Consider the following 26570-nt stretch of genomic DNA (forward strand, 5'->3'; position numbering starts at 1 on the left):
ATGTGTTTTGAGCTTTAAGGATTTTTCATGGTTTCAAGAGGCAACATGATCTGTATCCCACACAGTGCCTGGTACCCTCAGTACTCTGCACGGCGTTTGGAAGTAACCCCATCAGTGTTTCTGGAGGGAAGAGATGAACATTCACACAGGCAGGGGGACTAGTCTGTTTTTGCCGCCCGGTGAGTTAAGGGAGTTCAGGGAGACTTGTGGTCCGGGAGAGCTTTGAATTTTGGAATCGCAGAGGAGGGCCTGGGGACCTGTCATATGTCCCCCGCTATGATGGATGAGGCAGCTGAGCCCCCAACAAACAGGTCAAGTGACTGACCACAGCCATCTGATGGTACGTAAGCAGCAGGCAAGGCCCTCAATCACAGCCTGCACATTTGTCCTCTGTGCTGCCACCGCCTGTCACACCCAGCTCCGTTCTCTCCTTTCTTAGGCCTTCCCTAAAGTCCCGAACCCAGCCAAGGGCTGTTGTGTTCCGGAGAGCCCTGCCATACGGTTATTTATTGGACTCGCCCTCTTTCTGTGGCCTTCAGCTCCGAATTTAGCCAGAAGCCAAAGTTTTGTTGCAGCAGACAACCCTTAACATACGTCCCTAGATTTAGATGCCTCTGCTCTCCTTCTGTGAAGTGAACCCCCAAAGCAGGCCTGCCTGGTCAGAGGGTCTCCACTGTTTTGATTGATCACACGTGAGCAGACTGTTGTCACTGGATGGCGATTCCCAGTGTCAGGAGCCGCGGGTTGAGTGCCCGCACCTCCACAGCCCTGCCATCAGGGAATCTTCGCGCTGACTCCTAACACGGGCTGGAAAACCGATCCTGCTTGTTTTCAAATCACACTTCCTAATTATTAGGGTTTGAACATCTTTTTGTCTGTTCACTGGCGTTGGGATGTTCATTTTAATTGCTTATTTTCAAGTCAAGTTGTCTTTTTCTTAGTCTATGGAAGCTTTGTAGATTTATGTAGTAATAATGTGTTAACATTTCCTTGCCATATGTGTTAAAATGACTTTTCCCTAGACTACTAATTTGCCTCTTGGCTTTATGGTTTGTTTGTTTGTTTGTTTGTTTTTTAGTTCCACAGTTTGTCAAATAAATTACCTTTTCCTTTCCAGCTTTAGAGGATCTTGCTGAAAATCCTCCCCTTCCAACCAAGGTATACCAGATACAAAATCTCTTTGCATACTTACTCTTTGAAATATTTCTGCCCCTTCCCTTGTCTACATTTAGATTTTCACCTGTCTTGTATGTAGAATGTTTTCTTCCGGGTGGGGGGCCACCGTGTTCGCAGATCTTTGAAAGCAAGCAGCCCCTTCACTCTGACTTGACGTCTGTCTTCTGTCCTATACATACACTCTAAGATCTATTTCTGGGTGGTCTGTTCCATTCCAGGGATGTCTGCCTCTTCCTGGGTCAGGACCTGGGTCCTGCTTTTAGAATCAGGCAAAAAAGTTGGTATCGTCATTATTACTATTTAAAATAACAATACCTCTAGAACCGCCACAGAGCCTGGACAGAAACAGAAGTGCCCGGCAGCCTCTGGCTGCCCTGAGGGGGTCCCTGGGCCCCAGCCGGGAGGCCAGATCAGGGAGGAGAGAAATAAGGACCCAGCTGCTTGTAAAATAAAGTTTTCCCTTTTATTTCAAATCAACCCATTCCCAAGTTAGTGCCGCAAGTGGAGGTCACGGCCCTAAGCCCCCTGGGGCATGGCAGGGGCCGGGCACTTGTGTCCCTGCAAGGATGGGCCTGGTGGCCAAGGGTGACGGGTGCGGGGCTAGCTGGCCATCCCTGCCTGCCAGCCCCAGGCCCCGGCCTGCCCCCTCAGTAGGGGCGTGTAGTAGAGGTGCTGTTAGTGGTGAGAGCCCGGTCAGGCTGGGTCAGTGGGATCTTCTCCGGCCGCCAGGGAAGGAACCGCAGGGAGAGGCAGACACAGGGGCCCGAAGCAGACGGCAGGGCCGTCCTGGTCCCCAGAGTGAGGGACAGGAGAGCAGCGGCGGCTCCAGGAGCCGGGGTGTCGCTCTCTGGAAGCTCACCAGGGTGGGGGTCACGGGCTCCAGTCCGGCGTGGAGGAGGGGCTCAGATGGATGACTGCCACTGCACAAAGCGCTTGGATTCCTGCGGGGAGATTGGGGACAGGGCATGGAGGGGGTCTGGCGCCATCGTGCAGGCCCCCAGCCCCTCCCCCAGACCAGTGGGTCCACTACCTGAGGGTTGAAAGGGTCGTCATCGTCTGTGTCATCATAGTCGTCACTGAGTGGCAGAGAGGCAGGATGGGGGCTCCATGAGGAGGCTGACCCCCAACACCAGCCGCGGCCCAGGGGTCGCCCCACCACCACCACTCCTGGGACCACGCCCCCTCCCCTCCTGACCTGGGCGGGAAGAGGGCCCAGGCGCGGGGCAGGCTGCACAGGGCGGTGGCTAGGGCCCCCGCGGACAGGAGGGAGAAGAGCAGCAGGAGGAGCAGGCCTTCCAGGGCATCCTCACACAGGCCCCGAAGGGCAGCGCCATAGTCCTGGGGTGGGCAGGGGAGGGTGTCAGTGGGCAGCGCCCCTCCCCCAGGTCCCCCCCCCACACACACACACACACAGTGTGCACGGCTCAGACCGCCCACCTGGCTGTGCCCTGCTGGGCAAGTCACTTGACCTCTCTGTGCCTCCGTTTCCTCCCCTGTCACCTGGACTCAGTCCAAGCACCCTGGAGGTGCTCCAAGCACAGTCATTGTACCTGGAGGTATAAACCCAAATCGTGGCCTCCTCTCCACTGCACCCCCAGGCGCCACACCAGCTCAGCCTTGGTCTACTGTGGGGCTGTCCCGTGCACTGGAGGATGTTGGACAGCCTCTCTGGGCTCTATCCACTGGATGCCAGAGCACCCCCTCCCCGGTTGTGACAACCCAGACATGTCTCTGTGCACCCCCAAACGTCCCCTGGGGGCGGGATCTCTGGCTCAGAACCTCGCTAAGAAGAGCCACAGACTCAGAATGGCACCTTGCACGTAGTGAGGTCATTTCAGATCACAGGAAGCCGAGAGGGGACCAGAAGGCAGTGCTGGGCCCCGGCGGCAGTGGGGACGGATCCTGGCAGGAAGGCTCGTGCCCGCTCGAGGCCCCGGAGCCGTCTGAGGGCTGCTGTGGCCTGTGCAGGGAGGGGGTGTGAGGGGCAGAGGCTAGGACCAGTCCGGGCCCCCTGCAGGCGAGGCGTGGAACTGGACTTTAATCCGTGTGCAGGGGAGTCGCTGAAGGGTTTTAGTGGAGAAAGAACTTGATCGGATTGTGTGTGAGGCTCAGCCAGCTGTTAGCTGTTTCGGGGAGGACAGATGGGGGGTGGGGGGGACAAGCAGGGGGACAGGGGCAATACTGTGTGGCCACTGGGTGGGAGGTGAGGAGGGTGACCAGGGTACAGCAGGGGTGGAGTGAGTCATGCTCAGAGCCCGGGTGGGTTTCAGAGGAAGGACCAGCAGAACTTGCCTGGGGAATGGCTGCGGGAGGTAATGGCTTGCTGACAGACAGCAAGAAGGATGCTTCTAGAAGGTTTCTGGCTTGAGTCCTTGGCTGGCGGGCAGGGGTGCCTGGCACTGAGCCAGTGTGTCGCAAGGGAGGGGCCCGTCGGGGCGGTGGGGCCTTCTGGTTTTACTGTATCAGGCACCTACCCTCCTCATAGCCCTGCAAGGCAGAGATCAGCTCCCCCCCACACTGCTGCCTTTTGCAGTGGCAGGAAGTTGAAGCCCAGAGAGGGCAAGCCGCTTGCCCAGAGTCACACAGCCTGGAAGGGGCAGAGCTGGGATTGGAGCCAGGTCTCTGAGGCTCCAGACCCACCCTCCTGGCACTTTATCCCTGCTGTCAATCCTGATTTTAGTATGTGGGGACCCTAGAGCCTAGAGAGGGGAAACTGAGGCCGAGGGTCACATGGCACACCAGTGGAAGATGAGACTCTGACCCACCCTTCTCCCTCCCTTCCTTCCCTCTGGCCACAATGAACCTTGGGAAGCGCAGTCCAGCCCAGTGTTGGCCTGGACCAGAGAGTGAGTGATCTGTGGGGCCCAGTTTGCCCTTCCATGGAAAGTCGGGGTGCTTTCTAGGACTTTGCAGCTCAGGTGTTCAGCAACCCTGAGTATTGCTTCATTGTGTCCCCCATGGCCCCCTTGTTAGAGTGCCAACCTCCGAAGCTTTGGGGACAGTGGGAGCTATGGAAGGGATGTGATCACAGCAAGGGCCGGTTCAGATCCCTGATAGGGTCTCCAGAACAAAGGCAGGATGCCCACTTAGATTTGAATTTCAGATGCCCGACGGCAAAAAATTTTAGTACAAGCACCTTCCCAACACAGCATGGGACGTACCTAACAGTAAAGAGATTATTTGTTTGGTACATCTGGCAGCCCTGTTGAGGGCCCATGAGGGGACACACCACAAGGGCCGAGGAGGCATGTGTCCTCCAGGGGAAAAGAGGCCTGAGCTGCAGTGGGCCCTTGGGATGGGGGTGGGGCGAGGAAATGAGGGCATGACCCTGGGTGACTGCCTGGCTGTGGAGGCTCACAGAGAGAGGGGAACAAGGCCTCTGGGACCCAGCCCTCTGCCCCTCATCTTCCAAGTCCGTTAGGTGGGGCAATGACAGCATTTCCTTCCGACCGACAGCATGACGAATGAGGGCTCAGGGAGCTACCAGCGGTAACGCACACAGCAAAGCCCCGTGCGTGCGGGGAGGACGGAGGTCCCGTGCAGGAAAGCAGGTGTCCTCTCCCTCCTTTCACCGGGGAGGGAAACCGGGGTTCAGGGACGCTCACCTGCCAGTGGCCAGAGCGGACTGAGTCTGTAGGAAACCAGGCATTCTTTCTCTGGGGTGCCCTGCCCACCCCTGCTGCCTCAGTACGATGAGACCACCCCCCCCCCCCCACAAGAGCTTTACAGCTGCTGACCCCCTGCAACCTCGGTTTTATAAGCGAGGAAACTGAGGCACAGAGTAGGTAGTGACTTGCCTGAGGTCAGGAGCCAGGACTGGACCCCAGGCATGTCTTGCTCCAGAATTCCCTAACCAGCACAGGCTCGAGGAGGAAGGCAGGGAGCAAGGGAGGGGTGGGGCGAGCGGGGAGGAGGAATACACATGATAGATAGGTGATAGGTAGGTAGGTAGAGAACAGCTATATGGCAGATAAATAATAGACATAAACGTAAGGATTTCTCAGGGTTGGTGGGAGAAAGACCGGAGGGCTCCCTGGAAGAAGAATTTGGACAAAGGGACAGGGCTCACCTTGTGCAGGCCGCGACAGTGCAGCAGAGCCACCAACTGGTGGAAGTTTCCTTCTGTGACATTGAGCGTCTCCTCCAAGGACAGCAGAGGCTTCTGCACGGGAGTGGAGTGTTACCCCACGCACTCCTCAGGCCGCGGTCCCCCGGGCTCCGCCCCTCTGGACAGACCCCGCCCACAGGCCGCGAGCCCCCACCCGCCGCCCCGCCTCCTTCCCCTGGGAGCGGCCTGCGCACCTGCGCATCAGGGAAGTGGGGGACAGCTTCTCGCTCCAGGCCCTGCAGCTGGGAGTGGATGTTGGCCAGAGCCCGCTGGGACAGAGTCAGCCTCTGCGGGAAGACAGAGGGAGGACCGGGTAGTCCGCGCCCCCAGCCCGCTCTGCATCCTGGCGCCTGCATCCCCCCCCAGAACCTGCGGTCCAGGCCCCAGCCCGCCCTCCTCCGCCCGGCTCCCTTGCCCGCACCCCTAACCTGTTGAAAGGGGTTGGAGACTGCCTGGTTGCAGAGGAAATAATAGTTCAGGATGTCTGAAGCGGGAGGGAAAGAGGGGGGAGGCCATGAGCCTGGGTCCCCAGCGCCTCCCTAGGGCAAAGGTGGGAAGGGGCAGGGCCCTGTCTTTCCACCCTCAGGGCCAGGGGCGTCTCCCCAGCTCAAGACCCTCCTGTGGTCCCAGAGGCCTGGCATTCAGGGACAGGCTAACACACCCTCCCTTCTCCAGCCACAGTCAGAAACACGCGGCTCTCCACACTCCCCTGGAACCGGATCTTCTGCAGTCCCGTCCTTGTCTAAGGTGCACTCCCATTTCCTCCCATTCCTGGGGAGGCGGGCCCAGCCCCTCCTCTGGTCTCCCCTCTCCAGCTTCTGTATCGCTCTCTTTTCCAGCCCATCAGGAGAGGTGCCGAGAGCTTCTGAGACTGAGCCCCCAACCCCACCCCAGGCGGGACTGGGCACAGAGGCCTGAGGACCCAGGGCCTGCGCTGGGTTGATGGGATCACCTGAATCGAGCCCAGTCTCCTCCTCGGTCAGGTTCAGGATGTAGGTGTCAGGACTGGAGCAGAAATCGCTAAGGCCCTGAGAGAAGCATCAGGAAAAAGGGCTCAGACCAGAAACTCTTCTAGTTCCACACTCGCACAGAACTCAGTGTCTGGATAACAGCCCAGCCCCCAGCCCTGGGAAGCCAGGAGTCCAGGCCCCCAGGCCCTCCTCCCCCAGGCCCAGGAGTCCTGGCCCCCAGCCCCTCCTCCCTCAGACCCAGGAGTCTAGGCCCCCAGCCCCCACTCCCTTAGAACACACGTATCCAAGGCTCTAGCTTCCAGCCCTCAGGATCTAGACCTCAGAACCTGGGATCCTGGCCCCAAGTCCTTCCCCTCAGGGTCTGCCCCGGGATGCAGTAGCTAAGGCTGCTAGCCCAGCGTCCCAGGGCCCAGGGGCCTGGCCTGCAGCACTCACCACAGCTGTAGCCGCCTCCAGGCCCATGGAGCCCCAGCTCAGGACAAGAACCAGGAGACTCATCACTGCCATCCTATATAGGGGGGGACTTGTCACGGTCCATCCCATCACAGCCCCCCTTCCCTACCACCCTCTGGAGCCTGGAGGGGTAGAAGTAGGGGCAGAGAAACTGGGCGGGGGTGGGGAGTACAGGTTGTAGATCTGTGGTTGTTGATGTCAACCTGAACATCTGGTTGCTACCCCGGGGGTGAGGGGGGAAGACAGTGAGAAGGGCCCTGGGCTGGCAAGCCAGCACCCCAGATCCCAGCCAGGCTCTGCCCCTGCCTTGCTCCGGGATTCTGGGAGAGCTACCGCCTGCTTCTGGACTCTTTCCTGGCTTTGAGTTCACAGGAGCCCAGCAAGCCGCAAACGTGCCTCCCAGGTTTGAGCATAGCTTGGTCAGCCTCCTGCTCTGTCCAGACTCCTCCCCCGAGGAGCAGGGACATAGCCAAGGCTGAAACTGCAGCCTGAGTTTTCTCTAGGGATGGGGTCTGGGCGCAAGGGTTAGCACTGGAGGGTGGTCACCGTCCGGAAGCCTCAGGGGGAGCCCGCATGGGACTGTGGCACTTCTTACCCAGGGTGGGCGTGGAGACCGGGGAGCCCCAGCAGGGCCCCCAGAGGCAGGGAGGAAGCAAGGGCCCCCCTGAGTGAGATAGGCTGGCCTGAGTCGAAACCAGCTCCAGCATTCCCTGGCTGTGCAGCCCTGAGCAAGAGGCCCAAGCTCTCCGCGCCCCAGTCCCCCCTGTGTCAAATGGGGAGAAGGAAAGTGTTTCCTCACAGGGTCAGCCTGCAGGTTCCAGAAGAGAGCTGGCCGTATTTAACGAGCTGTTAAATCAGAGAGTGGTGCTGAAATTCCCGTGAGCCACACAATGGTCACGCAGCCTCGGATGTGGCTGCCTTCTGCCTCGGTCCCTCCTCTGCACGTCAGGTGCCTGAGAGGCCCCTTGTTCACAGGTGGTTGTGTGTGGACGGTCCTCAGCAGAAGTCAGCAATCACCCCCTTCCTGAGCACGACCGTTACGGGCTTTTTTCTAGGATTTGGAGCCCTCGCGTGGCCTCGAATCCTGTGTTTCCAGGTCTGCCCTGTGCCTCCTGGGCTGCTCCAGGCCTGGTTTCTCTGTACACACTGGCCCAGCCCAGGACCCTCGGGGGCAAGCCTGTGGGATGGGGGCACGAAAGCAGTACGAGGCTGGGAAGGACAGCAGTGGTCCCTCTCGCAAGAGCGCCGTGGGATGGAAAGAGGTCCCCTCGTGCTGTGACGTGAGCCCGCCTGCCACGAGGGCGCCCGCTCTTACACGATCACCAGCCACTTGCTCTGTTTTGCCAGGCCCAGGAGCGTGAAGAGACAGACCAGCAGCTCCAGCAGCAGCAGGAGGACGTAGGCCAGCCACCTGGAGAAGGGACAGAGTGAGACAAATCCAGCCTTCAGCACCCCGGCTCCCAGGCCAGGACTTGGCAGAGGGGGACAGCTCCCCGGCATTCATGCCCTGCTCTGCCTGACCATGCAGGTGCCCCCCCTACCCCAGCTGCCAGGCCCCCGGGCTGCAGCCGGCTCATCATGAAACGGGTGCGCTGGGAGGCGGGCCGCCGTAGCCCTTCAGGGCTCAGGTCCCAGGGCCGGGGCGCCTGGACCCATTCCCGGATGGCAGTTCCCGGATGGCAGCGAGCAGAAGCCCGCTAACAGGCACAGGTGATTGGCCTCCTGGAGCCCCACCTGCCTCCCCAGGCTGCAGGGTGAAGTGAGTCATTCCCAGGCGCGCTGAGTGTCACATTGCACGGCCTGGGGCTCAGGGCCAGCCTCTCTCTGCCTCCTAGCTGCACGCAACCCTTGTCTCTGGAACTTTGCCTCCTGTGCCTCGGTTTCCCTGCCTGTACCATGGGGGGAGAACAACAGCACCTACTCCAAGAGCTTGTCACAAGGCTAGTGGGACAGCACTTAGAAGGGTGCCAAGGGCGCCTGGGTGGCTCAGTCGGTTGAGCGTCCGACTTCGGCTCGGGTCATGATCTCACAGTCTGTGAGTTCGAGCCCCATATCGGGCTCTGTGCTGATGGCTCGGAGCCTGGAGCCTGCTTCCGATTCTGTGTCTCCCTCTCTCTCTGCCCCTTCCCTGCTCATGCTCTGTCTCTCTCTGTCTCAAAAATAAATAAAAACATTAAGAAAAAAATTTTAAAAATAAATAAATAAATAAAAATAATAAATAAATAAATAAATAAATAAATAATAAAAAAAATAAATTAAAAAAAAAAAAAGAAGAAGAAGGGTGCCAAGCACGTGGACACACTTAAATATGAGCTCGAACGCTAGCCAGGGAACTTCAAGTGTTACTTACTTAGGTCTCAGTGACTGATTCACTCTGATGGAGCACGGCCCCAGAGCGCGCTCAGCGCACGGCACCGCTCGCAATGCTCCCCACGCGGCCCGAGAGCGCGCTCAGCGCACGGCATCGCTTGCAGTGCTCCCCACGCGGCCCCAGAGCGCGCTCAGCGCACGGCATCCCTCGCACTGCTCCCCACGCGGCTGTGCCCAGGCTGCGGCCCCAGTGTGGCAGGGACCCTCCTTCCCAGGGAAGGAGCTGGGCCGCGTGGCCCAGTAGACCTCCGCGCTTTCGCTGCCAGTGTCCCCATGGCACACGGCGCACAGCACACCGCACGCACACACCGCACATGCGCGCGGCACATGCACACGGCAGCTCACTCTCACTTCCGTCAGGGGCAGCCCAGCCTCCTGCCCTAGTTGTGTGCTGTGAACTCCTGCTCTCAGCCTCCAGGAACTCTGCCAGGAAGCTCTCCCTCCAGGGGCCCCGGTTCTCTTGCAGGAAACTGGCCACCTTCGTTGAGGGACGACTCCCAAGTGCCAAGCACTCTTATGTTGGTGCATCCAGATGTTTCCCGTTGGTGGTGGGCCTGCCTCACCCCGGTGGAGTCTGCACAGCTACCGGAAGCCCTGGAAGGGGGCTGAGGCCTGGTACATGCGGCCTCTGGGCTCAGCCACAAAGAAGAAGCTGTCCTCACGGGGACCCAGGCCCATCTGACCGCCCGTGGGCCATCCTCCTCACGGGCTGCTTCAGTCCTAATCTGCCTCCACCTTCTCCGTGTGGCCTTCTCAGGCCTCCCCTGCAGCCCCCAGCCCCTGCCAGCCTCTGGACCTAGCCCACCCCTCTCTCCTGCTCAATTTTCTCCCGAGCTCCCCCTACCCACCACCTTGGAGAAAATGTTTTACTCGTGTGTGTTCCTTATTGGCCCCCTTACTGGAAGATGGGCAGGAGTTGCCGTCCGTCTTAACAAAAACTTACATCTCACAGACAACCGTACAGAACGAGCTGGTCGCTGCTGGAAGCACTTAACGGATACGGACGCGTCTAATCCTCAACAATCCCATGAGGGGAACGCTATCCATTATTCCCGTTTCACAGATTGGGACACTGAGGCACAGAACTCGTGAGGAACTTGTCACACGGTTAGGGAGTGGCCCTCTGGCTTTAGAGTTCCCGTTCTCAATCACTCAGGTATGTCTCTCTTTTGCACCAGAAGGTAAATAAACGTGTGTTAAGTGGATACACGTGTCAGATGGGTGGATGACCGAGAAGAGTAGAGCCAGTCTGGGCGTGAGTGGATGAATCCTCGGGGGTGAGGGGGGTGTGGGGCGACTCAGTCCAGCTGTGTCACAGGGTGTCTTCACCTGGGCACTACTGACACTTGACAAAGGCCATCCCTTGCTGCAGGGACCGTCCTGTGCATTGTAGGACGCGTCTCTGGTCTCTGCCTACCAGGGGCCGGTAGCTCCCCGTCCCCCAGGGGTGACCACCAAGCACGTCTCCCAACATTGCCTGATGTCCCCTGGAGGCACAACCACCCAGGCTGAAGGAGCGGTCACCCACCTGTACTCCTCCACGAAGGACACATCTTCGGCCACTTGCAGGGGGCTCAAGGGCACTCCTCGCCAGAAGGCCAGCCCCTGCAGCTGCTGGGTCACGGCCTCCGCCTGCCGCCGAGCACCCCGGGCAGCAGCCACCAGCTCCGTGCGCTGTGCGAGCACCTCCTCCAGGCTGGTCAGCTCTGTCCTCACTGCCTCACCCAGCCTCTCTACTGTCTCCAACACCTGCGTGTAGGGGTGAGTCTGGGGTCAGGGGAGGGCCTTCTCTGGGGAGGCCAGGGTTGGGGGACAGAGTTGTGAGGGTAAAGCAGAGGTGAGCGGTGGCAGGTGTCTGAGATCTAGGGGCTAGGACATCTGTGGAATGAGGAAAGGACGGAGGGGTACAGTTCTGTGGCCTCCATCAGGAACCCTGGGTGGTCAGTGGCTTGGGTCCCCGGTAGAGACCAAGTGTGAAGGGGGGGGGGTCTAGGTTCGAGCCCCACGGTCCAGATCTGGGTTAAGGTCCCGGTGGCAGTCAGGGATGGGGGTCCAGGTGTCCAGTCTGAGGTCCACAAGTTGCAGCCTGAACTTCTGAGTCTGGGGCCCAGGGTTTCAGGGATGGGTGCTGGGCTCTGAGTGTGGGTCCAGTGTCTCCAGGAGGTGGCCCTCTGTGCCTCGGGGGATAGATCTGGCCGCTGCCTGGCCCCTCACCAGGTGGTCTATGGCGCTGAGCGTGTGGTTGGCATGCAGCAGGGCCGAGCTGAGCTGGGACACCCCATCGCTGGTCTCGCTGTTGCCATAGAAACCGATGCCAATGCCGGCGCTGAGAGGGGAGGGAGGGGAAATCACAACCTGTCCTGGGACCCTGGGGGCCGTGTCCCCCCCACCTCCTCACACGCCCAATCCCGGCTCCCACCCCCACCCCATTGGTCCAGCCCGTCGTGGGAAAGGAACGTCTCCAGCCTGGCCCCCACCCGTTGCCAAGGTAACGGGAAGCCCCCCCCCCCCACTCCCCCGCCCCAGGGACGTCATTGTGATGCTAATGGTGGGTGGAGGGGGGGGGGTGACAGATTTAACCCGCACCTCACTGGAGCCGAACTCCCAGCACGCCCAGCCCCAGGAGAAGCGCTCCCCACCCCCGGACCGGACCGCCGGCCCCACACCCATTCCTCATCCTTCCCTCAAGCATCCCTGACAGGAGCACCTGTCTCTTCAGGGTCCCCGCCGTCCCCTCCCCGCCTGCTGGGGGATCCTAGCAGTGCAGGGCCCCAGCCCTCATCTCCTGGGGGACCCCAGCCTGGAGCTCCCCGCCTTCCCCCACCCCCGGGGACCCAAGCGTCTGGCCAGCTGGGAGCGAAGCAAGGGAATGTGGGGCCGATGGGCCAGAAGCCTGCGCCCCCGCCCCTCCGCGGCCAGCACACAGAGCTCCATTGTGGGGTCTGAATGTGGGCCCGTCCCTCCCCCCACCGCCCCCGGAGTGTCCCTCCGCGGAGGGGCCTGGCCGGACTGGGCGGAGGGAGGCCGGCGTCCGCACGGTTCCCAGCCCCGACTACCGGGCCCCACCCCCAGCCCTGGGATCCCACGCCCGCCCCGGCGCCCCCCTCCCCCCCATTGTTGGAGGGCAGACAAAGCTGCTCTTGTTCCCGGGCCGCGGGGGCCGGCCGTGTCTCTCCCCCACGGGGCCTTTGTCCACCGTTCCTGTCCACCCCCACTCAAGAGAGCCCGAGGAGGAAGCATTTTGGATATAGGACGCCCAGCCCCCCTCCCCCACAGACACCCCCAAACACATTCTGCTGGTTCCTGCAGCGAGGGGGTGCGGTAGAACCCAGCCCGACACCCCCCCCCCCCCCCCCCACCAAGCGGGTCCAGTCCTGGGGAAGAGGGCAACTGTCCTGCGCTGGTGGGGGTGTGGCCTGCTGGCCAAGGTTGTGCTTAGAGCTGGCTCCTGCTGAATAGTGGGTCGTCAAGTCCTCCTTTCCTCTCCCCCCCCCTGCACCCTGGGGGTCACAGAAAAAGGCAGGGCCTTGAAAAGTTACTTTCCGCCTCTCCCTGAGACTTGGCCTTTCCAACCTGGGTGTGAGTACCCTGAATCCAGGCAGGTTACTGTGGGAAGGAGTTAGACCCGCTTAGGTCTGGGCCGCGGGGTCTGCTCTGGGATTCTGAATATTCCTACGATGTCTGTCTGCCTGACTAGAACATCATCAGCCCCATGAGGGCAAGAATCTTGTCCCGCCAGTTGGGTATCTCCTGGCACACAGTAGATCCCCAGGAAATAGTTGCAGAATGAATGAATGAATGAATGAATGAGTTCATGAATGACATCACCAGTCACCATTTACTGAGTACCACTGTGAGCCAGGCACTGTACATGCTCTCATTTAATCTTACCATAACTAGCAGGTGGGCTTTGCTATAGCGTCCATTTTAGAGATGTGGAAACTGAGACCTAGAGAGATTATATCCCCTGGCTGCACAGCTACTCAGTGACAAGGCCACCAAACCCTAGCTCTTAACCCCTGCCTCCTCCTGCAGGGCTGGCTGTCCTTGGGAGGTCACTCCTCCTCTCGAAACTCAGTCTCTCCATCCACGCAACGGGAGCTGTTTTCCTGAGTCAAGGCTGAGGTGGGATGCTAGGACACCCTCCACAAGACTGAGCGCGAGCATGGGGCGCCCCGTCCCCGCTTCCCCACCCGCCCTGGGGCCCCATTACCAGCCGACGAGAAGGGCAGCGATACAACTCCAGGTGATACAGCCTCCCCCGGGTGGGGGGCTCTTGGCCCCAGGGGGCTCGGGGGGCCGGCAGCAGCAAAAGCGGATGAGGTAGACAGCGATGAAAATGAGGCTCAGGCCCAAGCCCAGGCCTGCCAAGGCCGCCACCAGCAACAGGGCCTGGGGAAGGGGGAGACAGGAGGCCTCAGAGGGGCTGGAGGTCCTGGACGTGGGGGATTCCAGTGGAGGCGCAAGGCGGCCCCGGCTAGATTGGGGGTCAAGCCCAGCCTGTGGTTCTCAGTCTGTAGGGAAAGGTGGGGTCCCCAGCTCCTCCCAGGCTGGCAGCTGGGTCAGCGGAGGCCCAAATCCTGGGTTCCAGTTCTGCTCTGCGTGTGACCTTCCCCTCTCTGAGACTGTCCCTCCTCACCCCCACTAGGCGGTTGGAGTAGAGCCTCTCCTAGGACCTGCTGGGACCTGTCTCCAGAACCGAGTGGGATCAGGGGGTGGACGGGGGCGCCTGTTCCTGGAGCTGTGTGCACGAGGTTGGGGGTGGGCAGCCTGCCTCTCCCCTCCTCCTTGCTGCTCCTCCCCACTCACCGCTCGCTCTCTCCCCTGCTGCTGAGCTCTGCACACCCACCGCACTGTGAGTCTGTCACCCAGGGACTCACAGGGAGGGGGGCGTGACAGCCTCCATGGCAGTGAGACCGTGTGCAAGACTCAGAGACGGAGACTTGGGACAGAGACAGAGAGAGAACCAAGGGCAGGGAGAGAACAGGCGTATGCAGTTGGAAAAGCCTTGCGGCACAACCTGGCTCTCCACGGGGCAGGATGTCACAGCGGGTGCCGTGCACTCCTGTCCTCTTCCGCACGCCCAGAACGGGGCAGGGCGTTACCTAGAGCCACACAGCACAGTAGGGACAACATGGGGAACGGAACCAGACCTCCAGGCTCCCTGATGCCATTTCCCGTAAACTACAGGCTCTCTGCTTTTGTCCCTGCAGGGTGGTGTGTGGGGCGTGTGACACAAGCGTGCGGTTTATTTGCGTGTCTGGCTGTGAAACTGGGTGTTTTATCTTTGACTGAGTTTGTCTACCATGAGATACTACACCTGACTCGTGTGTGTGTGTGTGTGTGTGTGTGTGTGTGTGTGTGAGGGGGGGGGGGGCAAGAATATATGTGAAAGTGGGCAAGAAAGTATGTGTACACAAGTGAGCTTGGGGTGTATGAGTGACTGAGGGAATTGTGAGTGTGTATGTCTATGTGACTGTGTGAGTATGGGGCATGTGTGAGTGTGTAAGTGAGGGCAGGAACGTGCGTGTGAGTGTGTGTACGTACATGTGACTATGTGGGTGTGTGTGAGTGTCTCTTCCAGCCTGGTGTCACCCAGCGCCTGACTTTTTCCAGCCGTGCCCACAGTGGTAATCTCCCTGGGGGGGCAGTGTCCCCTCCCGGGCCGTGTGACTTTGTGCGTATCCCAGACCTGTCACCCTGTCGATGACGGGGGCGGAGTGAGCCTCTCCGAGAGCCTCCGGCAGTGACTGGGACCGGGCCAGCTACTGGTGCTTGGCTGTGTGGGCAGGTCTCCCCGGCCGTGAGGGGGCGTCGGTGACCGGCACTGGAGGTCGTGGTTGTGTAAGCACGAGGCTGTGGGCAAGGGGGTTGGCGGTCCCCATTTGGTGGGGACAGGGCGGCGCGGAGTGGCAGGAAGGAGCTGCTCCCGGCTGGCACAGCCATGACCCAAATAGCTCACAATACAGCACACATCCCCCTCTCTGCTTTTCTGGGACCCCCCCACCCCTAAGCTCTCCAATCCCCAGCCCTCTATCCCAGGAGCTCCCCCTGCACAGATCCGAGGCGCCTAGACCCTCCAGGCAGGGCCCGGGACCCTTGGCTCCACCCGACCCCCCAGCTCCACCCCACCCCCCCACCCCGCCCCCGGCCAAGCCTTGCTTCTCATTAATCTCAAAGCCAAGGACTTGAATTAAACTGGGTCAGGGGACAGTTCTTTCTCCCCCTTTCTGGAGCTGACCCAGGCTGGGCCCCTTTCCCCAGGGACCGCCGCCTGTCAGGTTCCCACCCAGCCCCACCCTCCGGACCCATTTCTGTCATCCTCTGGTCCCCAGATGGAACCTCCTCTTCACCCCCACCCCCACGCGCCCCAGCGCGCTGGACGCCCCCCCTCACACACACCCCGGAATGTACATACAGGCTGCAAGCTTCCTCTGCCGGTACCGCCAGCTCAGTCCCCCATCCCTGGCCCTGAACCCCTCACGCCCCTTCCCCACTTCAGGTCTCAATCCCGTCCTGGACCGAGGCACCCCGGCCTTCTTCCTCCCCACCGCGATCAGTTCCTGTCTCTCCCAAGTCGTACCTTACCTGGGACATATTCACCTGGACTGCCCCGACCCTATCAGGGGAGGGGTCATCTTTTAGGACACGGAGAGTGGACCTGTCTCCCTGGTGGCCCTGGAGGCTCGCTTCCCAGACAGCTCCCGAAACCCTGGGGTCCCTTCCCTGTGGGACTGAGGGGTCCAGGCCCCGGGGCCCTCCCTCACTTAAGGAGCCAGGGCTCCGGCCCCCAGCGCCCGTCCCAGGGGAACCTCCAGGTAGGGGAGCCTCACGTCCTGCTCTTTCAGATACCCCGAAGTCCGGGCCCGGCTCCCACCTGCGGAGAACACAGGACTCTGCCACCCAGCCCCCTCCTCCCTCGGGACCCCTCAGCTCTGCCCACCCTCCGCGCCCCCGCCCCCAGGACCCCCGCGCCCGCTCCCACCTGCTGGTATTCTTGCTCTTGGGGCGCGAAGCCGCTGGGTACCGGGCGGAGCTGGAAGTCGGCGCGGGGCAGCTGGTGGAGCAAATGCACCCAAGCCGAGGGTCGGTAGCCCGGGGGCGCCCCCATAGCCCCCGGGGAGGGCGCAGCGGGACGAATGCCGGGCTGCGGGAGCCTCGACAGCGGAGCGGGGCGCGGGCGGAGCGGGGTCTGGCGGGGCTCAGGGGAGCGGAGCAGGGGGAGGGAGAGGGTGGGGGGCGGAGATTGGGGGAGGAGGGGGGAGGCGCGGGCCAGGCGGGGACCGTGCTGCCCCTGGTGGCTGCCGGGGGGACTGCGGCGCCGCAAGCGGGGGGGCCCCCAGCGCTCCGCCCCTCGGTGACGGCTCCCACCCGTGGCGGGCGCAGGTACCACTCGGTCCGGCGACGGCCTTGTCCGAATGAGGCCGCTCATACTGTGCTATCACCCTGCAGCGGCGGAAAGATGCCTTTATCTCTAGGAAGAATTTTTAGGTCTGTGCAAAGGTCGCTAAGGATTTGCACAGCATTTTCCAAACAGCGGTCAATTGCACCCATAAAAAAACCTTCATTTCTGTGTGTGAGGGTACTCCGGCTTATCAAGGATGCCATGTGGATAGAAGCCCCGCGTTTGTAAGTCTGTATAAGAGCACATCTTCTGTCAACAAACCTTCCTATGTGTGCAGACCACTCTAGAAGGTACGCCTGCATACCAGTGTTAAGGACCCCTCCCACCCCTAGATAGAAGAACCCCGCTCATCCCTCCAGGGACCCCCTCCCATCCTTATAAGAATGCCTGACAGGTGTTTAAGAACCTGTCCAAGCTCATTAAGGATTCCTTCAATGTACATAAGGATTTCCCACTCCCCCTACTCCTTGCCATTCACTTTACAGTTTATAAAGTATTTTTCCAGCCACTCTCGATGTTGAGTCTCACAGGAACCCACTGATGCCACACCAGTAAGTTGGGAAGTAGAGACCCTTGGAGGGGACCCAGCCACTTTGACATTACTGTCCGGGCAGTCACTGTTGTAGCTAAAACTAAGGTTCCCAGAAATTGCCCCAGAGAACCTCCCACCCTTGTAGAGCTAGGTGAGACTTTGCCACGTGGGGCCCCACCCCTGGCCTCCCCTGCAAGGACTGAGATGGGCAGGAGGAAAAAGGGGAGGTTAGTACCCCACCTAGAATTCTCATCCCAATATTGTGCCCCAGATTGGTGAGAAAGGGCTGGAGATAGGTAGTTACCCATTCCATTACTCAGAGAAAAATAATGATTAATGCTGGGGATGATAGTGATGGTGATGATGGTGGTGATGGTGATGATGACGGTGAAGGTGATTATGGTGATAGTGCTGATGGCGATGATGGTGTTGGCGATAGTGATGCTACTGATGGTGGTGACGGTGATTATGGTAATAGTGATGATGATGGTGGTGGTGATGATGGTGATGATGATGGTGATGGTGATGATGATGGTAATAGTGATGATGATGGTGGTGATGATGATGGTGGTGATAATGATGATGGTGGTCATGGTGGTGATGGTGATAATAATGATGATGGTGGTGATGATGGTGATGCTGATGGTGGTGGTGATGATGGTGGTGATGGTGATAGTGATGATGATGATGGTGATAGTGATGATGATGATGGTGATAGTGATGATGATGATGGTGATAGTGATTATGATGATGGTGGTGGTGATGATGGTGATGATGATGGTGGTCATGGTGGTGGTGGTGGTGATGGTGGTGGTGATAATGATGATGGTGGTCATGGTGGTGGTGGTGGTGATGATGGTGGTCATGGTGGTCATGGTAGTGGTGGTGATGATGGTGATAGTGATGATGATGATGGTGGTGGTGATGGTGATGATGGTGGTGATAATGATGATGGTGGTCATGGTGGTGGTGGTGGTGATGATGGTGATAGTGATGATGATGATGGTGGTGGTGATGGTGGTGGTGGTGATGGTGATGATGATGGTGATGATGGTGGTGGTGGTGATGATGGTGGTGGTGGTGATGATGGTGATGATGGTGGTGGTGGTGGTGATGATGGTGGTGGTGGTGATGATGGTGGTGATGATGATGATGATGGTGATGATGATGGTGGTGATAATGATGGTGGTCATGGTGGTGGTGGTGGTGATGATGGTGGTCATGGTGGTGATGGTGATGATGATGGTGATGCTGATGGTGGTGATGATGGTGATGATGATGATGGTGGTGATAATGATGATGGTGGTCATGGTGGTGGTGGTGATGATGATGATGATGATGATGATGGTGGTGGTGATGATGATGATGATGGTGGTGATGGTGATGATGGTGGTGACAGTGATAGTGGTGATGGTGATTATGATGATGGTGGTGGTGATGATGGTGGTGATAATGATGATGGTGGTCATGGTGATGATGATGGTGGTGATGATGGTGGTGGTGATGATGCTGACAGTGATGATGATGTTAATGGTGACGGTGATCATAGTGATGGTGATGATGATGGTGAAGGTGATTATGGTGATAGTGATGATGATGATGGTGGTGGTGTTGATGGTTATGGTGATGGTGCTGATGGGAATGACAGGATAATGATGGTGATGGTGATGGTGACGATATTGATGGTGGGGGTGATGATGAATACAGAAGAGTAAAGGTAGTTGCCCTCATCACACACACACTCATCATCACTGCCCTGGTCTTCTCCAGCCCACCTGCAAGTCCAAATCCAGTGGCTGGAGTCATGTCCTCCACTGTCCCCAACCAGACAGGCTGCATAGGACCTGGAGACAATGACATTCCTGAGATGAGAAGCCATGAGTTGTGCTAAGTGACCCCAGGCTAGTGATTTCTGATCTTGGAGTCTCTGTTTCCCTGTCTGTAAAATGAGCTGAAAGAGGTGAGATTAGCCTGTCCTAAAAGACCTAATCGGATAATCTACATCATATCCACAGCCAATGTTTACGGAACCAGCAAAACTTGCTAAAGGGGAGAAGAATTTCAAATTCCTAATGTGTGTAGTTGGGCATGTGTAAGTGTGGGTGGAGTGAGGTGGTCACTGTGAGTCAGCAACTCAAGAGCACTCAGTTGTTCCCTATTGCCCATCAGATCAAGTCAAATAAACACTCTAAGTCCTGCTTTCATGTCTCCCACCATCTGGCCTTGTGTCCACCCTCCCCATATAGATCATATTTGAGGGTAGACGTTTTTCAACTCGTGGGACCTCAGCCACACTGACAAATACGTTTTACAACGTGATCTGGCACACACACATGTGTATACACTTCCGAAGTGAAAGTTTCATAAACAAAACTGACCTCCGCTAAGCACATTGCTCTCCAACATCCTCCATGTTTATTCTGTTTCAGAAATAAAAATCTGGTCACAACCTCCTAAATTTTTCATGACTGGCTAATGGGTCTTGACTTGCAATCGAAAAAAAAAAAACAAACCACACACACACACACAGACACACGCACACACACACACACACACACACACAAAACCACTAATCTTGAATTCCAGAGGTCCACGTGGGGTGGTGTTAGAAAAGGAGTGGGGTGGTGCCCGGGTGGCTCAGTCAGTTAAACCTCTGACTTCAGCTCAGGTCAAGATCTCGCGCTCCGTGAGTTCGAGCCCCGCGTTGGGCTCTGGGCTGATGGCTCAGAGCCTGGAGCCTGCTTCAGATTCTGTCTCCCTCTCTCTCTCAAAAATAAAGATTTAAAAAGAAAAGAAAAGGAGTGGAAGTAGCTTATATTGGCTTTCAGGGGGAGCTCAGTGTTTTGTTCCTGCACTGCTCCCCCAGCATGCTGCATGCATCAACAGACAGACACACACACACATATATACACACACACACAGGTACATACCGCTCCCTTTCACTCTCCTCAGAAAGAGGTTTGTTGGGGCGCCTTGGTGGCTCAGTCGGTTAGGCGTCCGACTTCAGCTCAGGTCATGATCTCACAGTCCGTGAGTTCCAGCCCCATGTCGGGCTCTGTGCTGACAGCTCAGAGCCTGGAGCCTGCTTCCCATTCTGTGTCTTCCTCTCTCTCTGCCCTTCCTCTGCTCACATTCTCTCTCTCTCTCACACACACAAATAAACATTAAACAAATTTTTTTAAAGAAAAGAAAAAGGTTTGTTGACTCAATCTCCCTCTTTCTCCCTGTGGCTCTTTCTCTTGTGTCTGTCTGTCTCTCTCACATATGGTTTGGGTCCCATAATGGTTTACATTCTTTAGGGGATTGCTTCTAGCCTTTACTGGTTAAGCCCAAAGCATCCATCCCAGTCAGGGCTTGGGTGCCTGAGAACCGCCCCCCCCCCCCAACCGTGAGCGGAGGAGGGCTCAGAGTACATGGTTGTTTCTATCTAGTGTCAGTCAATGCCTGCCATCTGGGAAGAGGGGCACAACACTGCCAGATGTTTCAAATTTCCAGGAGAAGACAGAAACGTGGATATTTTTAAAAGCAAAATCCCTCAGCTCTTAAATGTTAAAACTAATTCAAATACGAAAAAAAATACTGTGTGGGCCAAATAAAACCTGTCTGTGGGTTGGAGCTGGCTGATTTCTAAGCTCTGGTCTAGCCACATGCTCAGCAGCACCAGAGAGCGGAGAAGGGGGCCCACGAAGGGGCTGCGGAGGAGAAGACCAGACAGGCAGGAAGGGGGCCAGAGAGAGGCAGCAATGCCACCTTCTCCAGGAAGGCCTCCTGATTGATCTACCTCCCTTGACAGAAGACCAGAGCAGGGCCTGGCTAACGGGGTTCAGCACGTACCTACCCCCAGAACCTAAACTCTTACACTTCCCGGCTTAACAAGGTGGTTGAGTGTAGCACAAGAGTCCTTTCACATGGTGTTCTAGAACAGACAGGACCAACCTGCAGGACCAACAGTAATCAGAGTAAGGCTTACCTCTGAGGAGGTGGGGGCAGGGCTGACTGGGAAGGGGCTGAAGTGAAGGCATTGTTCGGTATCTTGATAAGACTTTGGGTTTCACAGGGATCTGTGTTTGTGGTACTCTTAAGATTTGTGCATTTCACTGCAAATGTTACCTCAAAAGAAAATAAGCACTCTAGCCAATGATACGTATTGCTTAAGTATCGGGGAGGTGGGGGGGGGGAGGGCAGGGGCGGGGGAGGGCGTGTAGCAGGTCTTCAGTGTCCCTTCAGATGGATCAAAAAAGAAAATAAGAGGGGTGCCTGGGTGGCTCAGTTGGTTAAGCGTCCGCCTTCGGCTCAGGTCATTGATCTCACGGTTTGTGGGTTCGAGCCCCATATAGGGTTCTGTGCTGACAGCTCAGAGCCTGGATCGGATTCTGTGTCTCCCTCTGTCCCCTCCCCTCTCTCAAAAAATAAGTATTAAAAAAATTTTTAAAAAAAAGATGGATTGACACAGGGACAGATACGTAATAAAGCAAAAATATTAACAGTAGAATCTACAAAGTCACCATAATATTTCTTATTTTGTCCAGCTGTACTGAGATATAATTGATACAGAACACTGTGTAGGTGTAAGGTGCACAACATAACGATTTGATATACGTATATATTACAAAACGATTATCACATAAGGTTAGCACATCCATGAGCTTACATAGTTACGTTTTGTGTGTGTGTGTGTGGTGAGAGCTTTCATAATCTGCTCTCTTGACAACTTTCTTTCATTTTTTTTTTAACTTTTTAAATGTTTATTTTTTGAGAGAGAACGAGCAGGGGAGGGGCAGAGAGAGAGGGAGACACAGAATCCGAAGCAGGCTCCAGGTTCCGAGCTGTCAGCTCAGAGCCCCACACAAGGCTTGAACTCACAGACCGCAAGATCATGACCTGAGCCGAAGTCGGACGCTTAACCGACTGAGCCACCCAGGCGCCCTTGACAACTTTCAACTATACAATATGCTGTTGCTAATTATAGTCAATGCTGTACATTAGATCCCCAGCACTTAAATCTTGTAAGTACAAAGTTTGTACCCTTTGATCACTTTCACTCATCCCCCCACCCCCACCCCACCCCTACCAAGGGACTAATCTGTTGTCTGTATCTACGAGTTTGGTGTTTTCGAGTCTACATGTGAATAAGAGCATGTGGTATTTGTCTTTCTCTGCCTGACTTATTTCATTTAGCATAACGCCCTCAAGGTCCATCCATGTTATAGATGGAGGATTTCTTCCATTTTTATGGTTGGATAATATTCCATTTTGCATATATACATCACATATACTCAGATATCTCTGAGTGAGTGGTTTCGTTTTCTTCCGGTAAATACCAAGAATGCGGTTGCTGAATCATAGGTATTCCTGTTTAATTTTTTGAGGAACCTCCATACTGTCTTCCAGAGCAGGTACACCAATTTACATTCCCACCAACAGTGCAAGGGTTCCCTTTTCTCCACATCTTCACCAACATTTATCTCTAGGGTTTTTTTTTTTTTTTTAATTTTAGCCATTCTTAGCTCACTGTGGTTTTGATTTGCATTTCCCTGATGATGAGCGATGTTGATGCCCTGTTGGCCATCTGGATGTCTTCTCTGGAAAATTATCTATTCAGAGTCTTTGCCCATCTTATAATTGGACTATTTGGGATTTTTTTTCCTCCCCACTGGAATATTTTTTCAACATTTTTATGTTTGAAAATTTTCATAGCAAAATATTGAGAAGAAAAGAGCAGGGCTCTAATTAGAGCAACAGAATAGATGATGCCGTATTGGATCACCACCCAAAAATGAAGTAAATATCCCTAAGTCCAAAATGGTATAAATGATAAAGTAATAAATGCAATAAACAGGAGAGAAAAGACAGCTCTCCCATGCAGAATAATTACAAATAATTTATGCTGCTATCCTACCCTCAGGGAGGTGGAGGAAAACTCCCCTCTCTTCAAGGATGGGTTGAGCATAAGGACTTCTTTCTAGAGGGAACAGCATGACAATTGGAGGAAGAAAGTAACTTTGTAGTCCCCAGGCCTCACAAACACTGCCTCCCAGGGATTAGGACCAGCACCAGCCGTGGTAAGTCATGTGGATTAAGCCCTCCACATGGGGTGATGAAAACGGTATTTCCCCGTGTCGCTACTCTAATTATGAGAAAAAAATCTGCCAGTCCCCAGTTGAGGCACATTCTACAAAACACCTGGCTGGGGTTCCTCAAAACCAGAAGACTTTGAGAAACCATCAGAGCCCAGAGGAGCATAAAGAGATATGATGACAAATAGAATGTGTCCCCCTGGACGGGATCCAGGCTCAGAAGGACAGTCGGTAAAAACTAAGAAGATCCTTTCTAATAAAACGCGGATGTCCATTAACAATGATGCCTCGACATTGGCTCATCAGCCGCGACACACGTACCATAGCCATGAGTGATGTTAACGCCAGGGGAAACCGGGTGAAGGGGGTACAGGAACTCTCTGTACCAGCCTGTGACTTTTCTGTACACTTAAAAGTATTCTAAAATAAAAATTTTACTTAAAAAAATTCAAATGAAAAAAAAAGATAGGATAGTAAAAAAAAAAAAAAAAAAAAAGGTTTGGGCTCACTGGTGTGAACAGGAAACAGCTTTATTCTTTCTCACCCAGCCTTCACACACCATCTGCCTGAGTCTCCTTTCCCTCCCCCATGGCTATATCTGGAGCAGATCTTCCAAATTTTCTTGCCATTTTGGGGTTTTCCAACTGTCCCAATTTCAACGGGTCAATAGTCCAGCCTAACTCAGTACCAAAACATCCATTTGGCGTCCAAAGTCACTCCCTGTCTCCTGGGGGAGGCCTGAGCTAAGACCCCCCCACAGCCCAAGGGCAGGGATGGGGGCTGGGGTCACTTTGTCTGCTCTCCTCTTTAAATGTAAAGGCTTCCCTTTAAAAGAGGGAAGCCACCTCCCCTTTCCCTCCGCCCACCAAGAGTTTCTGCCTCCCTTCCTCAGAGTCAAATTATTGCCGTCATGGGCGTTCTAAAGCCAAAGACCACCAGGAACGCCCTTGGAATCGAACATGTTGGATTTGTTACTCACGGCCGTGAAAGAGAATGCACGTTGTGAGCTAAGAGGTTACACACACTGGGTAGCAGGCTGCTCTGGGCTGCATTGTGTCCCTGCTAAATTCTTGTGTTGATGTCCTACCCCCCTCATACCTCAGAAGTGCCTGTCTCTGGAGACAGATACACCTCCTCTCTAAGGAGGTGATTATGTTAGATGAGGTCGTATGGTGGGTCCTAATCCAATATGCCTGATGCCCTTATAAGAAGAGATTAAGACACAGACACAGAGGGATGACCAGTGAGGACACGGGAAGGAGGTGGCTCCGATTCTGACACCGGTTCTGATGTGGCTTTTTTCCCCCCCACACCACCGAGCAGCTCTCCGATACCAGCTGGGCATCTTAAAATTTAAGTCAATTCTGGGGCATCTGGGTGGCTCAGTCGGTGAAGCATCTGACTTCGGCTCAGGTCACGATCTCATGGTCTGTGAGTTCGAGCCCCGCGTCAGGCTCTGGGCTGACGGCTCAGAGCCTGGAGCCTGCTTCCGATTCTGTGTCTCCCTCTCTCTCTGACTCTCCCCCGTTCATGATCTGTCTCTCTCTGTCTCAAAAATAAATAAACGTTAAAAAAATTAAAAAAAAAATTCAAGTCAATTCTGACATTATCTGGAGGCAGCATCAGATCCCATGGGCTAAAGGCTCAGTCTCACAAGACCACCCCCCACCGCCCAGCTCAGATTCCAGTCACAGCACCAGGCTGTCACTGGCCTCCTGACCCACCTGCTATACAGATCCTGGTTCCTGCACCGCATTCCCCACCCCTCCTCTGAGCTGACTAATTTGCTCGAGTGGCTCACCGAGCTCAGAGAAACATTACACCCGTCTACTGTGACAGGACATGACTCAGGGACAGCCAGCTGGGAGAGGTGCACAGGGCTGGGGGGCGGGCACGGCCAGCACATCACTCTCCCCACATCTTCACGTGGTCACCCACCTGGAAGCTCTCCAAATCGTGTCCTTTGGGGTTTTTATGGAGGCCTCATTGCACAGGGAGGCTTGATTTAATCACTGGCCGTTGGTGATTAAACTCTGTCTCTAGGAGGGCGCAGAGGTCACCTCTCTGAAATAACATCACACCTCTCTGGCTCTCATCACCTGGGAACTAGCAAGGGCTTCAGGAGTTCTGTGCCAGGGATGCAGGTGAAGACCCAATACGTGTTTCTTATTATAAATTGCAATAACCCAACAGCAATCTACGAGCCAAGAAGAGAGCTGCTTCAGAAGACAGCAGCTCTCCCAACACCTTGATCTTGGATTTCCCGCCTCCAGCACTAGGAGAAAATAAATTTGTCATGGGAACCCCTCATCTGCGGTGCTTGGTCACAGCCACCGGAGCAGGCAATCACAGAGGGCGCTGGAAAGAAGGTCTCGCGGGGATTCCCTTGTACTGGGTCATTTTGAGCAGGGTCAAAGGAAGAGAGAACTTCCTCTGGATTTGGATGTGGTGAGGAGGTGGGGGCTATTCTGTGAGACTGTTTGCATGGCCGGGACGTCCTGGCGGGGCTGAGAGTCCACACCGCAAGTCCTGGGCTCCTGTTTCCCTGTCTCGGCGGGAAGCAGCCTGCCAGCCAGGTCCCCGCTCTCATCACCTCCTCCTGTCCCTCCCAGACCGGAGACAGCTTCAGGACCCAGCACACCTGCAGAGATGATATGTGTTAGCTCCAGCCTCAGCCCAGAACTCTAGCCTGTGCACCTGCAGCAGGGTCCAGCCCAGCCCTGGGATCCCCTGCCTGTCCAAAAATGCCAGCAGGTGACCCTGACACTGGTGGCTTCCACAGTGTCAGACGAGGCTCCTGCTGTGCACCTGTGGTGCCAGCAAGGGCAGTCCAGCCAGCTGCTCACCTGAACACCCAGGCTTCAGGGACACCGTGCTCCAGCTCAGTCCCCTGGAGGCACTGAGATGCTTTAAAATATAGGTTTTGCTATGATTCAGGTACAGCAAGGCCAACAGATCTGAGAATGTGGCTCATTACAGTCGCAGATCCCAGGAGGAGGGCCAGCACGTTCTAGTGTCCCTGCCTCTTCCTGTAGGGGCACTGATCCCATCCTGGGGGCTCCACCCTCACGGCCTCGGCTAATCCTAATGACTTCCAAAAGGCCTCATTTCAAACGGCATCACATTCGGGGGGTATGGTTTCCACATATGACATTTTGGGGGTGGGGGTCACACATTCCATCCATCATACCCGACAAGAAGAAATACACACCCCAGTCTGCAAAGTACACCTCAAAGAACACCACCCTCTGTGAGTCTCGCCTCAAAAGGTGGGGCCCGGCCCCACAGAGGGGCAGAGAGAGAGAGAGGGAGACACAGAGTCTGAAACAGGCTCCAGGCTCCGAGCTGTCAGCACAGAGCCCGACACGGGGCTCGAACCCACGAACCGTGAGATCGTGGCCTGAGCCGAAGTCGGACGCTTAACCCACTGAGCCCCCCAGGCGCCCCAGAAAATCTCCTCTTTCTTAAAGCCAGCTTA

The 26570-nt window shown here is 56.2% G+C and overlaps 1 protein-coding gene and 1 long non-coding RNA gene across 5 annotated transcripts; one reads left to right on the forward strand and one right to left on the reverse strand.

The window, feature by feature from the left end:
* Positions 1–1625: 1625 nt before the first annotated feature.
* On the reverse strand, positions 1626–16271 carry TTYH1 (tweety family member 1). Of its 4 annotated transcripts, XM_042918886.1 has the most exons (13): positions 16064–16271; positions 13292–13470; positions 11293–11404; positions 10607–10827; positions 8024–8119; positions 6691–6763; positions 6237–6312; positions 5713–5768; positions 5479–5571; positions 5246–5338; positions 2372–2514; positions 2207–2252; positions 1626–2117 (listed from the first exon to the last, which is right to left on the reverse strand). In XM_042918886.1, exons 1-13 carry the CDS (start codon positions 16187–16189, stop codon positions 2079–2081), a joined length of 1353 nt encoding a protein of 450 aa, XP_042774820.1. In that variant the 5' UTR covers positions 16190–16271; the 3' UTR covers positions 1626–2078. The 4 variants fall into 4 exon arrangements, with proteins under 4 accessions (XP_042774820.1, XP_042774823.1, XP_042774821.1 ...); XM_042918889.1 differs by lacking the exon at positions 2207–2252; XM_042918887.1 differs by lacking the exons at positions 1626–2117; positions 2207–2252 and adding an exon at positions 2990–3136 and having other exon boundaries at positions 2429–2514.
* Positions 12463–13810, forward strand: LOC122208162. The gene is made up of 3 exons (XR_006197132.1): positions 12463–12657; positions 13114–13324; positions 13727–13810. It is a non-coding gene; the product is annotated as an uncharacterized LOC122208162 (long non-coding RNA).
* Positions 16272–26570: the final 10299 nt, after the last annotated feature.

Source organism: Panthera leo, chromosome E2 (assembly GCF_018350215.1).
Source record: "Panthera leo isolate Ple1 chromosome E2, P.leo_Ple1_pat1.1, whole genome shotgun sequence".
Taxonomy (NCBI): Eukaryota; Metazoa; Chordata; class Mammalia; order Carnivora; family Felidae; genus Panthera; species Panthera leo.

Bases quoted from the DNA above. Each gene is read 5' to 3' on its own strand.
- TTYH1 (XM_042918889.1), bottom strand. From the start codon at position 16,189: ATGGGGGCGCCCCCGGGCTACCGACCCTCGGCTTGGGTGCATTTGCTC. The intron at 8,120-10,606 runs GTGGGTGACCGC...TCCCTTCTCCAG, and splicing joins TCCTTCGTGGAGGAGTACAG to GTGGCTGGCCTACGTCCTCC. The intron at 2,118-2,371 runs GTCAGGAGGGGA...ATCTCCCCGCAG, and splicing joins TGGGCCCTCTTCCCGCCCAG to GAATCCAAGCGCTTTGTGCA.